Source organism: Uranotaenia lowii, chromosome 3, assembly GCF_029784155.1.
Source record: "Uranotaenia lowii strain MFRU-FL chromosome 3, ASM2978415v1, whole genome shotgun sequence".
In the NCBI taxonomy this organism is placed as follows: domain Eukaryota; kingdom Metazoa; phylum Arthropoda; class Insecta; order Diptera; family Culicidae; genus Uranotaenia; species Uranotaenia lowii.
This window is the reverse complement of record NC_073693.1, coordinates 161418667-161432913: the sequence shown is the minus strand read 5'-3', so window position 1 is coordinate 161432913 and position 14247 is coordinate 161418667. Positions and strand designations below refer to the sequence as shown.

The 14247-nt window shown below is 39.9% G+C and overlaps 1 protein-coding gene across 3 annotated transcripts in view; it reads left to right on the top strand.

Moving 5' to 3' along the window:
* The window catches only part of LOC129758316 (protein grainyhead), a 581995-nt gene that overhangs the window by 542191 nt on the left and 25557 nt on the right, over window positions 1–14247 (top strand). For all 3 annotated transcript variants that reach the window (XM_055755800.1, XM_055755801.1, XM_055755799.1), the window contains one exon: window positions 5008–5106. In XM_055755800.1, coding sequence (XP_055611775.1) covers window positions 5008–5106 — 99 coding nt within the window. The remainder of the gene's footprint in view (window positions 1–5007; window positions 5107–14247) is intronic.

Here is a 14247-nt window from a genome sequence, read left to right as displayed (position 1 = left end):
ACTTGTGCGGATTCGGTTGCGGCTTTTTGATGCAAGCCAACCAAAGCCATTCTGGTTACATAAGACCAGACTGATGTTGCTGCTTCTTTAAAAATAAGACTAAGAGTAGCACCACCACGCTTTGATGCCTGTTTGAATCAAAAACTCATTCTCCTCGACACTTTACGACCATTAACGATATTCTGATGGATGGGCGCAATACTCGGAGGTATCATCAATTAGCTATAAATGTAACGCAATCAAGCCGGACGATCGTCGTAACTGGAGTGTGAAAGTTGAGAAACATTAAAAAGATTGTGATTTTTTTAAGCATAAAATAACTCTGTAAGGGCACCAAATTGCATCACGGAAAAAAATTTATGAAGAAAATTACCTTGTTGTTGGAAATTTTCAAACAATAAATAAAATCCACCATTGAATGTTTGACGTACATATTTACTTCATGAAACTTTAATAATTGCACGTTTAAAGGGTGATACGGTCAAAATTTGGTCAAGGGAAAACGCGTGTAAATCGATGAAATCGTTTATTTAAAAAATCAAATTAAATTTCTTTTTCAAGTTTAATAAGTATAAAATTCAGGAAAAATATTCAGTTAGGCTTCCGCTTTTCCAAATCCGGATTGCCGGGCCTTACGCTTAACCCCTGCCATCAGATTTTGTACAGCCACCTTGTCCACCTTCTTCGCCGCGGAAAGCCAGTTTGCCTTGAACTGGTGCTCGTCCTTAGCAGTTTTTTTGGTCTTCTTTAGGTTCCGCTTGACAATAGCCCAGTATTTCTCAATTGGGCGGAACTCTGGCGTGTTGGGAGGGTTCTTGTCCTTGGGAACCACCTGCACGTTGTTGGCGGCATACCACTCCATGGCCTTTTTACCGTAATGGCAAGATGCCAAATCCGGCCAAAACAGTACGGAACAACCGTGTTTCTTCAGAAAAGGCAGCAGACGTTTATTCAAACACTCTTTCACGTAAATTTCTTGGTTGACAGTCTCGGAAGCTATGAAAATGCTGCTTTTCAAGCCACAGGTACAGATGGCTTGCCAAACCAGATATTTCTTCGCGAACTTTGACAGTTTCATGTGCTTGAATATATCTGCTACCTTTCCCCTTCCTTTTGCCGTATAAAACTCCTTTCACGGAAGCTGCTTGTAGTCGGCTTTGACATAGGCTTCGTCGTCCATTACCACGCAGTCAAACTTCGTCAGCGTCGTCGTGTACATCCTCCGAGATCGCGCTTTGGCCGTCGTATTTTGTTTATCATCGCGATTTGGAGTCACTACCTTCTTGTAAGTCGACAGTCCGGCTCGTTTTTTGGCTCGATGCACGGTTGTAGACGATACACCCAGCTTATTTGCGGCATCTCGGAGAGAGGGGTTAGGGTTTCGCTTGAAACTACCGGCAACTCTCTTTGTCGTCTCAGCGGCCTCCGGTTTTCGATTTCCCCCCGATCCAGACTTCCTAGCTGTCGATAAACGTTCCCCAAACACTTTAATTACATTTGTAACGGTTGATTTGGCAACTTTTAGCTATTTTGCCAGCTTTGCGTGCAAGTAGCTCGGATTTTCGCAATGCGCGAGCAAAATTTTGATACGCTGCTCTTCTTTCTTGGACGGCATTTGACAACTGAAGAGTGAATTCCAAAATTCAAAATAGGAGCAACATTCTACACACTCACACACCTTCAAAATGAGGAGTGTTCAGGTTTTTTAAATTTATTTAGAATTTGTAAATCTTCTCGCTGCAGCTGAAGAAAACTTTACTTTTTATGTTGCGGTGCTATGCGGTGAAGAACAATAACCCTGGAGGCTTTTGGAAGTTGGTTTTAGTGTATGTTAGATCATCCGTGATAAGGCGATGAGGCTTCATCCTTGGTCTCAGATCTCTGTATAAAAGCCTTGAACATATCCAACATTTTGGTAACAACCATGATTGGAGCCTGAGGATTCCACTTAAACCCTTTCATGACAAGCATGTGATCGTCATCACTTATAATTTCTATTTCTAGACCTTAAGGAAGCCTTCGACACTCTTAATCATGGTATATTACTGAAAAAAATGGAGTGTTATCTGTTATGGCATAAGAGGCCAGACCAACGATCTTATACGCAGCTATTTGGCTAAAAGGAAACCATTTGTCATCTTAGGTGAGGCAAAGAGCTCTCTAGGAAGCTTTGAAGTTGGTGTCCCACAAGGCAGCAATATAGGACCTTCATTGTTTTTACTATACATCAATGATCGCAGCGAATTACCGCTGCCTTGTAAACCCGAGGGACTAAAATAAATGGAGAAGATACGTCAATGATCACACAAATACAGCCTATGATTGAAGTTGTGGTAATTTATGGCAATTTGTGCGGGAAAATTAGAAGTTAGAAGGTTTGAGTTAAAATGAGAGAAACTAGTGTTCAAAAAGAGAGCGAGAGAAAATGTGCGAATTGTTGCAAATTGTTGCAATTTGTGAAGCTGTTGTGGAAATTTGATCTTTACCATTCCAAATGAAAAGAATTTTCTCTATTACAATCCTTCGGGTGTATCTCGTCAATTTGCTGATGATACAGCCTTATTTTATCCTGAAAGCTGTTCTAATGGTGTTTTAACCAACATGGAAAAAAAATTGAAATTCCTTCATAAACACTTTTCAGCTAACCTCCTGACCCTCAATCTTGCTAAAAGGAAGCACATGATTTTCACTCTCCCAGAAAAAAAAAATCGAACTTAATTGTGATCTCAATCTATCCAATACAGCTATACAGAAGGAAACCAACTTCAAAAATCTAGGAATAATTCTAGACGAAACTCTGTCATGTTTCTGCCACATTGATCAACTACAAAAAAGAAGTTCATCTCTGAGCGGAGTTTTATGAAGGGTGAAAGCTTTTGTTCCAAGTCATATTTTACTTAAATTTTATTTTGGTTTTGTACACTCCCGTTTAAACTACCTGATAGCTGAAAATCTCCTTGTTCTGAATCTTAATTCTTAAAATGAAAAAAAAATCAGGAGATTTCTAAATCAGTTCCCATCGACTATGGACGTCAAGATCAGAATTCATTGAGAGTGCCAAACGTTCGATTCTTCGCTTGTCGAAGCAGCACCAATGAATGAATCATTCATTCAACAACAGGTGCTCCTCTCAGGCCAGTTGACATTCAGCGGGCAAAACATTGCCGCAAAACATCAGAGCTCGAGTCCTTCCAATAAATAAATTCTGGTTTCACGCAAAGAAAACGTCTGGTCGCGTCGCGTCGGGTGGTTTAAGAGCAAACGCAAAAAAAACCAACATAAAAGAAACAGAATCCGCGTCCGGGGTCCCCGAAAGCTGATTTATACTTGACACAAAACGTTGGCGTGACGTTGTGGCACAAAACGGAAAAACAGCATAAAACATCCAGTAAACAACGGCAGGGAACATGTGAAAATTGAGATTTTCCCCCCTCTCGTGGGGGCCTACCATGGATCAAGTGCCAGTGTGGACACTTTCGAGGTCCAAAGTGAACAGAAGAAAATGCAGGCCTTAGCAGGACGACACGACATACATTCATTCTTGGGTCATTGGAGACGGAAGCTTCGAGTGAAATACATAAAAAAAAACAGTCAACGAAAGGATCGAAAGCATGGGAGATTGGCAGCACCGTCATGCTAAGAAAATGATATATATTTGAGGTGCTAATCTCAAGATTTATAACTATACATTTATCCACGCTCTGTTATTTATAAGAAAGCTGTTTAACATTTGGGTGTCCTTTTTTTTGTTATTCTGGGCACCCAGACTCCAGGATCTGTGTGACCAATGTGTAAACATGATTTTTATTTTTTAAATTCAAATTTTGCTCAAACAAATTTTTATGAGCCAAATTTTCAATATGGTAGGCACACGAAAATATAAATTTTGACTTATGTACCCCTGTTTTTTTTTCAATACAGGTTTTATAACTTTTTCGAGAAATGTTGAAGTTCATAAATTCAGGTTAAAGCGATCCATTTTTTTCGAGACTTTTAAATTTCTAAACGAAATATTTTTTTCAGGTTTCACCATTTGAAGTAGATAGCATTTATCGGTGTATCCATATGAAACTTCTGGGAAAAACTTAAAATACTCATTGGAGGAAGAATTGAAAATAGTTTCTGTAAAACTCAAATCACAAACCAATTTTTGTCCCAATTCAGCTCATTTTACTGTGTATGGTTTTTTAAATCAAATTCAAACAATTGTTCTTCCCTTGGGCCTCACTTTCTGTTCTGTAACGGAATTGATACCGTACAAAGATAAGTAGAATTTATTTCTTCAAACCCTCCGCAAATGGCCCGTAAATTTACTCCGAGATACCTTTTAACGGAATAAATTAAATTAGGAAAACCAAGATTTGAACGCACGAAACGCGATTGAGCGCAGGTAGAAAAAGGATCGACTGCCCCAGATGATCAAGATAGAGGAAATTACGCCATAAAACGTCAAACAAAGTAACATTCCAATAAGGACTCGGCCGGCAAAAGTTGTAGGTGTTTGGTCCCATGGCCATTATTCACCTCCCGAGTCCGAGAAGTTCGAATAAGATCCTTTATGGCCGAACCGAGTCAGTCAGCCATCATCAACCGGGGGCTATTTTCGTAAGATAGCCTTCGATTGTAAAGAGTCCGTCGAATCTGAAAGATTTATGATTGACTCGCCCGTCAGGACAGAATTTCCTCGGCATAGGTTTTTTTCTTCATCGTTTCTTTTTGCCATGCGACCGATCGCCTGCATTTAGAGACGAAGGCTTGATGGAAATATTACCGCTAAGCTTACACACTTACACAAATTACCGGGCTTTCGGACTGTAATCTTGTGCGCGAGTGCCGCTACTGCCCGTGGCGGGAAATTATGTGCAATCGTAAGCTCGTAATGGTCAAACTGAGACGTTAAATAACATTACCCACGACACCCTCATCGATGACCTACATCTAGGCGCTCTGTGCACCATCTTCCCTACTCTTAAGCTAAACTGATTATTGTTTTTTTTTTCCTTCCAGGGTCTACCGCTTCATCTGCAGGTCGACACATTCGAAGATCCACGGGATAGCAGCGTGTGCCATAGGGGTTACTGTCAAATCAAAGTTTTTTGTGATAAGGTAAGTGATCGTTACATTTCCTAGTGTACCTATTCTTCCGCGAAGCATAAGGGAAAACCGTACAAATGTCTTGCGCGTCAAGCGGGCGACCGCAATCGCGATCAATGCTCATTCACAAGTACACACATCATCTTATCGGAAGGAATTTATCTCGCTCCGTTGTCGTACCTGTTGTGCAACCCGGAGGCGATCAACGGGCTTGGCCCGAAAAGGTCGAACACCGCGCCTTCCTTCGGCACAGATCCAAACGGCAATTGCAGGAGAGCAACTGGCCATCGAAACAACCGACTCAAAAGAAAGCCCCGGCCACGACGATCGAAACGGAACGATTCATCGCTCTCCCATCACCACATATTGAATTATTAATTTTCCGGACTCCACGATCATCGTTGGTTTTTTTTCCGGACCGACGCCAAGCTTTGGAGCCTTCTGTTACCGATCGATTACTGACTGAAGCAGAATTTTCCCCTCAACCCCCGGGTTTTTTCTTCCTTGCTCCGATCTTTTGACAGGAAAACACGCGAACAAAGTAGCGGAAAAATAGGCTGACATGCGATCGCGCCCGCTCCTCGAAGGGCTCCCGGGACTGAGAGGGGGTACAAAAATTTGAATGCAAATGAATGGTAATTTTATGTCGGTACTCAATCATACTTTGGCAATCAAATCAATTTATTACGGGAAGACGATCGCGAAGCGAGGTCCTGCTGAAGCCGCCAGCCTGTGGGTGCCCATTGTCTTAATGGGTGACAAGATCGTTTTCAATGGGTTTCAGATAAAAGTTAATGGAATATCCTATCTGTAGACCCGGTCGTCGTCCATCCATTTTTGATGACTGCTGATGGTGGGTTTTTCTCGATAGGCTGAGCTGCCTGCCTGGGAAACTGTTGACATCTACTGAGGTTTGCAGCTGAATTTTCACTGGATTCTAACTGTAGAAGAATGAAAAAGATCAGACACTTCAAAACTGGATAGAGGACTGGAAAATTAACTAACAAGAATGAAAGAAAAACGCTTTCTAATAACATGATACGATTCCGCTCACGTTGTTTCGTGATCTTGATTTTCCCAAGCTTCTTCAGCCGCAACACACTCGACCCTACAAACTCCGCCGAAACGCTTGGTTGTGATACGTCCTTTTTTATCATGTGACCTGTCAGATGCACACGAAAATGGATGCTTCCAGAAAGGGTTTAGAGTGATGATTGTACTTTTTTAATAACTGTTTAAAGTAATGAACTAACCAATGCCGCTTTCAGTGGCAGAATTTTCTCACCGTGGCTACACTGCCGCTCATAGCAAGTCCGTCCCATTTGCGTTTTTGTTGAAGTGAGAAAAATGGCATTGAAAAATCGTAAAAAGTCCAACGCTAATTCGGCACTTGTATGCGTTTTTTATCAAAGTAATCAACAGAATCTGTCACTGCTACGGCCAATGAAAGATTTTCGCTTTATAAGGATTATTGTTTTGTTTTGATTCTGTTGAAAATCATTTGCTGGGCCCTTATGGCTGAGGGACCGACTTGCGATTATTTATGCCATATGGGACCGACTTGCGATCATTTGTTCAATGGGACAAAATTTCTTGAAGTTTTTTTCGATGTTCATCAGAACAAAGTACTAAAAAAAAAGTTTTCTCTTGAAACTACAGATGAAACTAAAGTGTTTCCAGCAATAAACTGAAAAATGATGAAAACGCAAATGGGACGGACTTGCTATGAGCGGCAGTACAACCCTATCGTCGATTGTTAGCCCTACAGCATTCAAAGATCAGTTCGTGTATTCTAACCGCAGCTTAGATCCACACATCGAGCTTAATCATCCCGGGAAACAGATTCTTACTTTTCTAAACACATCTTCGACTGGTCCTTCAGACGCCAGGTCCAGATGTCTGCGAAGCGGCAGATCTTTAGATTCTTTTACCCAACCGGCAAACTTGAACACACTACAAGAGCTTCACGGATATGAAATTATTGGACAATTTGATATTTTATAATAGACAAACCACCACTTCCCGTAAATTTTATCTCTCGGACTGATAATTTTCTTCAAAAATAGTTTACATTTACAAAACAACATCCACTCCACAGCATATTTTTCTTCACATGCAACCGATAGAACGAACACGACGAAAGGAAAACAACGTCCCTCTCCGAGCAAGGCCTACTGCGAACCGTGAAATTATCAACACATATTTAATTGATGGAAAAGTATTTTTATGGCAGGTATCAGGTATCAGCCGCTCATTGAAATGAGCCATTCTGACTATCTTTACTAATATAAGCTACCATTTGGCATTGATAACCCATTTTGGTAACTGTTTGCTATCGATTCAGACATCAAATTCTTCTCGGGTATCTATTTTCTCAACTGGGTCCTTACAGAGCTTTTTACATGTTGCTCTATCGATTGTTTTCGAAGCATCATATATTGGTATTTGCCGCCGATAGTGTTCGTGATATTCTGCTGTTTTTTTCACTAACACTTTTTAGTTTTGGGAATATCAACCTCAAAAACGACCAGGTTTGACTGACAGCTCATTTTTTTGTACCGAGAATTTTTGAGGTTAATTGTGCCGTCTCAACTGTACACGCTCAGCAGATGTGCGTAAGAAATGTCAAAAACAACTTTATAGTGTCACGAGAGGTTGCTTGAATGCATTTGTAGAACTACGGAAAGAAATTAAATACATAGTAAACTTTAAAGTGAGCAATCCATTCCATTGTTAGTCACTTAAATAAACGGTGACAATCAAAACCCATGCTGCCAAGTAGGTAAAACGTTTTTTTTTTTAATTTTTTAAATTCACAATTTTACTGATAATGAGGCATTTTAAATTTCCAAAATGTATTATTTGAAACAAAATAAAGATAACAACATTGATGTATTGACACAGCGCCCGACGCTCGATTAATCATTCTAGTAGATCAGCATCGGCTCGGCTTACAAATCAGCGCATTACATGGTCATTCTTGCAGAGTTGCCCCGCACCATTTCTCGGAACAGCTCGAAGTAGCCCTCCGTTCGAAAGGAATAAAACTCGTTTGAATTGAGATATTCATCGGGTAACCGCCACAATGCGAAAAACAGCGCTGCCAGAGATTTATTGGTAGTCAGGTGCGCGGATTGTGCGCATAAATAATCATTATAAATCTATTAATGATCTTTTCTCTCCCGGCTTGTTCAAAAATGGGTCCCGAAACGCAGAAGAAAGAAATAACAAAGCTTTCTTATGTCCGGCGGCCATTCGGCACGACGACGACGACGAATATGGCGAAGCCAGCAAATCGCGCGGCGCGTACCTTCCTCTAAACAACAACATGATGAATTAGCTGTGATAAATGGATATTTGGAAGAGACGACTCTCTCTCTCCGGTTTGACCATGCAGTACAACCGCACTGCTTAAACAAGGACCATAACGGCAGAAGAACAATAAATTCCAATGCCTTTATCGGACCGACAGACCGAAGTCCACGATTGTGTCGTCATTATCCGTTCGAGGAAACTTGTCCTGGCCCTCCAAGTGGCCATCGTTTTTATTCACACGCGGTGATCCGCGTTGCAGTTGCAGCGGTAAATTCTACGCCACGCCACTACTGAAAATGTTCAGTAGGACTATTAGTTTTGCCATAAAGCGAGCGAACCAAGAAGTTCCGGGAAATTGCCGGCATCTGGAACTCTCGAGGTGGCCAAAGTTAAAATTCATCGATCATGGATCCAATCCCGGCCCATTACTGACAGGATTTTCCGTGGCGATCGCACTCCAAAGCAAATAGAGCCGCTCCCGATCGATAGGCTAAGAACAGGCTGGCTTGGCCTCGAAGGCCTACCGGCTTGCCATGATCAATCGCCGCGTCACAATAGACGGAGAAGTTGAATGGGGGCCGATCGATAATTTATGATAAATGGCCGTATCAATGTTATTATGCGCTCGCTCGGCCAAGCATTGCGGTTCTTTTTCCATCACACGTGTTCGTCTGATACAGTACAAGAGGTTTTTCGGTTGAACGACGCGACGCTTCCGAAAGACCTCCAGTGATGAAATTTACGATAATTGCATTTCGGAAGATCATTGCGATTTGCACATTTTTGAGAGGCGAAGTTCTTCGTGCAGATATTTTACAGGTGCGACCGCTTTATTGTAGGTCACTCATAAATAATCAGCGCGATCGAGTGCTATGGATTACTGATTATGGTCACAGAGCACTGATCATGATTCATATTGTCAAACTGCGGACGGCGGCGAATCTTTGTATTACTTTGTAAAAGCCTTACGAATTGCTTTGGAGTCGAATCGCTTAACGCCTTACGGTGGATACAATTTTCATAAAACTAAACACTAAATAAAGTACCTCTTCTTTAGTTTGCGGTGTCATTCAGGAGATTAGATAGAGCCTACATTCCGCTTCTAATGGACAAGGATTCCGCTACATCCCCATCACGACGACGACAGACGTTTGTAGATGCGAAAATCTGGAACGCCGCCCGAATGGATGGAAAACTTCTGCGAACGATTTCCAATGATCGCGCAGTTATTATTATTCTAAATGGCACTCTGTCGTCGTTTGGATATTACGGCTTTATTTCCCCACGGGAAAGGTGCCGTTTCCTTTTGGATCTGATGCGATGATTAGCCGGTACCTGTACTAATGGGAAGCAGAATTTGAAAGCGTTAAAAAGAGAGCCAATCGGAATTTAGTCAGGCGCGGGGGTTCGTTTTCTTCCGTTGATGGCCCGAGCGTAATCCGCCAAGTAGAGACTACCCATAATTAGATCATTCCTTATTTCGCACTGATGCGTTTCATTCGGATTGGCCGTCCTCATATCTGACTCTCGCTGTTGTACTCATCAGCATCTTACGCCATGGCCCGAGAATGGCCCGAGTCATCAGCATTGTGTACCCATCGTCGTCGTCACTGAACCTACTAGGTAGTGTACTATTAAAAAAACAGATCTCCCCAGCTAACGGTAGATGCATTCGCGCAGCATCCGCTCCAAAAGCGGCCCGGCCAACCCATTATACATTAACACCCGATGCACGATGGTGGCCATCATCCTTGATTGCTCCTCAACCTACACTTTACTTTACTTTGCTGATGCTTGCTGAAGCTTCCCAAAGGGGATTCAGATGCGAAAACCTAAAAAAAAGATGCAGATTGCAGCACACTAACTACACCCGACGAACGACGCTCCACTTGCTATAGTTTTGTTTTATTTCTGGTCCACATTCTGCGCTGGGCTGTGCACATATCCGCGCAGGCAGCTTGCTTCCTAATCGAGTTTTTCCCGGAGCCTCCCAGGTGGAAGTAGGGATGTAACTGGAGTAAGGCAGACGGAAGAGATCGGATGCCCTTAGGGAGGAAGCGCGTGTATGAGGTTCGCTCCAGAGACTCCCGTCACTCATAGGGGGGCTAAAATCCGAGGCCGGAATATTGATGGGTTCATCCCATTCAACCGAAGTGATAATGGGCTGTCGAATTTACGGCGTGTTGGGCAGCTAGCGAACATGTGACTTTATCAGTGGGAACTGATAGGGAATAATCCTTGTTGTCACAACATTGTCAGTCATCTTTCTTGTTGACAATGTAAGCTTTGTGACGGGTAGCCACGACTTCAATGACTGAACATTTAAAAAGTTTGAACAAGACGGTTTAAAAAATCTCCACCAGGAAAGCAAAAGAACCTCTTTACAACCAGCTTCTAAAATTGCAATATAGTCCCTCGAGTGAAGCCTCTATAGGGCCATTTGGTCCCTGACCATTTTTGGGGCCAGTCAAACTGCCTTCTCAAAAGAAAAACTTAAACTTTAGACGATCAAATAAATGGTTCATGTGAAAAAATCAACAATAAGATACATGTATACATATTTGTAATGAAAACTAGGTGGCCAGATAAATCATTTCAGATTTCTCAACTTTATCCGGGCTTACTCAGATTTTCAATGCAAAATTTAAGAGATTCGCAAAACTCAACATGACACGACACGGATTGAGTTAAAATTTTGTTTTTCTTCAAGTATCATATATTTGTTTGGAAGTCGGAAAACAAAACGATTTGAACGCTGCATATGTGCTTAGATAAAATTAATACTTTTAGTGCTTTTCTATCAGTTTATTTCTGATTTTTTTAAACAAAGACCTGGATTTCGCCAGAGTTTGCTTTTGAGAAGAGATGAAAGATATGCAGAAAATAAATCAAATTAAAAAAAAATAAAATAAAACAATACTTGTATTCGGCGCGCATTCTTGTGAATCTTTGAGTTAAGATTCATAAGAATAGTAAAATTGGTAAAATGAGCACAGTTTTGCAAGGCTGATGCTAAGATTGTTTAGAAATGGTTCCGGCTCCGGTAAATAATAAGGAGAGGCTGGAAAAGCGCAGATTGTTAAGGCTGCAGCAGCTGATTGTTTGTTCTTTCTGTAAATAAGACGGAGAGATTCGAAAGCGTAGATTGTTGAGGCTGCTGCTGCTGATTGTTTGTTTTGTTTTGGCCTTCCGGTGGAAAAGAAAGGAATGGCTTAAGAGGCGCCAACTTTTAAAACTGTGCTGATTATTTTTTTTTAGTTGGCCTTCCGATATAAAAATACGGAATTGGCTAAGGAAGCGCTGATTTTCAAGGCAGCTTCAGCTGATTGTTTGTTTTGATTTGACCCCTCGGTGAAAAAAATAGAATTGGCTTAGGAAGCGCAGATTTTTAAGGTTGATGCTGCTGATTGTTTTGGCCTTCCGATGGGAAAGGACGAAATGGCTTAGGAAGCACATTTTTTTTTAAACTACTGCTGATTGTTTGCTTTGATTTGGCCTTCTGGTTGGGAAGGCTGTTGCTTAGAATGATCCCAGCAAACATTTAAGAAGGTATAACGTAGGAACAACAGAATTATTCAAACAAATATACCAGATAAAAAGATTGTATTAAACTTACCAAAATAACATATAGCTACAAAAGTGGAGGCGATATATCTACAATGACAAGATTCCAACGATTCGATTTTCCAACAAAAAGCAAAATAAATGAAAAAAAAAATACCTCGACCGAGATTTGAACTCCAGTCCTCCGAGTTAGTAGAACGGTATCTTACCACGATGCCAGCTCATCAGTTGATATGTTCCACGCTAAAGCTCTATAGGTGAGATTTTCTTTTAACGAACCGGCCAAAGGAAGAGACCGGAGAGAGTGTCAATTGAAGGACCGCCCATTTATCGTAATTCAGTTCACTCAAATCGTAAATGTCGAATTAACTATTCTCAACTTTTTGGAGACATATTTACGAACTGACTAAACTGCTATCCGATTCAATTTTTTTTGGGCAAAGCTTGCCGTAAATGAATGATAGAAAATCACTCAATACCAACGTGTTTACGATAGTTATTGAAAATGTCTTAATATTCGATTTGGATTATCATTTTTATTACGATTTCATGTTGGCTGGGATTGCGAGTTGTACCGGCCCTTGTAAACAAAGACAAAGCGACAGAAAAAGCACAGATGGGGATGAGGCTGTTGCTAAGAATATTTTCGGATTGGATAAAGAATGTGCAGAAAATTGATAAAATATTAAGATTTGATAAGCTTTTGCCGAGAATAATATGTAGAATTCAGATAAAAGATAATTTAAAATTAAAATTTTTTATAGGGAAAAACAAAAGTCAGTAAATAAAAGATTCTTCTGAGAATAGCGGTGAGAAGAAATGTAGAGATGAGATGAAGGATTTGCAAAAATTTACTAAAATTTGAAGGATGGAAAATAAAGATCTGGAATATGGAATTAAATTAAGGGTAATTGGTAAATGAAAGAAACAAAAGTCGATACGTTAAAAGTTTCAATTGAGAATAGAGGTAAGAATAAATGTAGAGATGAGATGAAGGATATGCAGAAAATAAATCAAATAAAAAAAATAAAATGAAATACAATAAAATAAAACTTGTATTTGGAAACACAAGATGAATAAAATAAATTTCTATGGCAACGTTTGTTATTTTGGCAACACTAGGCAAAACAATCAAAACAAAGTCAATAATTGATCTATTCTTGTGAGTGATAGACGTGTTTAAGTGAATCTTTGAGTTGAGATTCATAAAAATCGTAAGAATCGTAAAATCATCGTATTAGATAGTTGAGATGAAAACTTAACAACCAAATATCCTGATTTTGTCAGGTTTTAAAAAAACTGTCTGGATTAGCCCATCCTGGTTTCGTGAAATTTAAATTATGTAATAATCAAGCTAGAAGACAGGGGACAAATACATCAAAATAAATCGCAAGTAAGCTTCAATACAAAACACACAAACTTCCGTGCTGTTCATATTTTCAAACGACATCAGCTAGCTTCAGCTGTGCGAAATTTTAAGGGAACTCGAAGCTCTTTGAAAATTTACTTATTTATCTCAATTAAAAAATAAAAATGGTAAAACTAGGTAAAAGGAGATAAAAAACCGTTCGAAACACGCAATTACATAATTTTACAGAAGATGCTTCAAAACACTTACTTTACTAAAACTGTATTGAGGCGGATTTTATTAATCAGACTGAACAGACTGTTCTTTTCATTTTCTTTTATATTTTCTCTTTCAAAAGTTTCGAAGACTAGATATTTTTTATTTTTCATCACCTGTTCGATGATCTCGTTTTAAATATTAATACTTAGTTTTTATCTACTTATAGGCGTTTAAGAACAATTATTTTTTATTATTTTGTCTGTACCCTTAAACTTGATTTACGAATAAGAAATCAATTTTTGACAATAATGTATCTAGTATTAGACAAATACATTTTGCAGCCGGAAAAATTGTTGTTGGAACCAATTGAGCCGCTAGAAATGTTGTTCAAGCTTTTCGAGTGCATGTTGTTGGACCAGATTTTCAACTCTTCTTTTCTTTATCTTTGCCGAGCATTCTAAAAAAGATTGTTTTGGTCTTCCGATTGAAGAAGTTGTTGGTTTTAATCGTTGAATTGAAAGCGACAATGACAACAGTTTAACCAGTGACAATGGCGTTCGTTGAAAACTTCTATTATTCGATACGAAAACTTCGAATTCGAGCAATTTTAGCCGCAAAAATCTCTCAGTTCTTCAAAATCAGGTTTTGTTTAAATAAACGAATCTTGATGATAAATAATTGAAAACGTCGTCAATTTTCATTTTTTT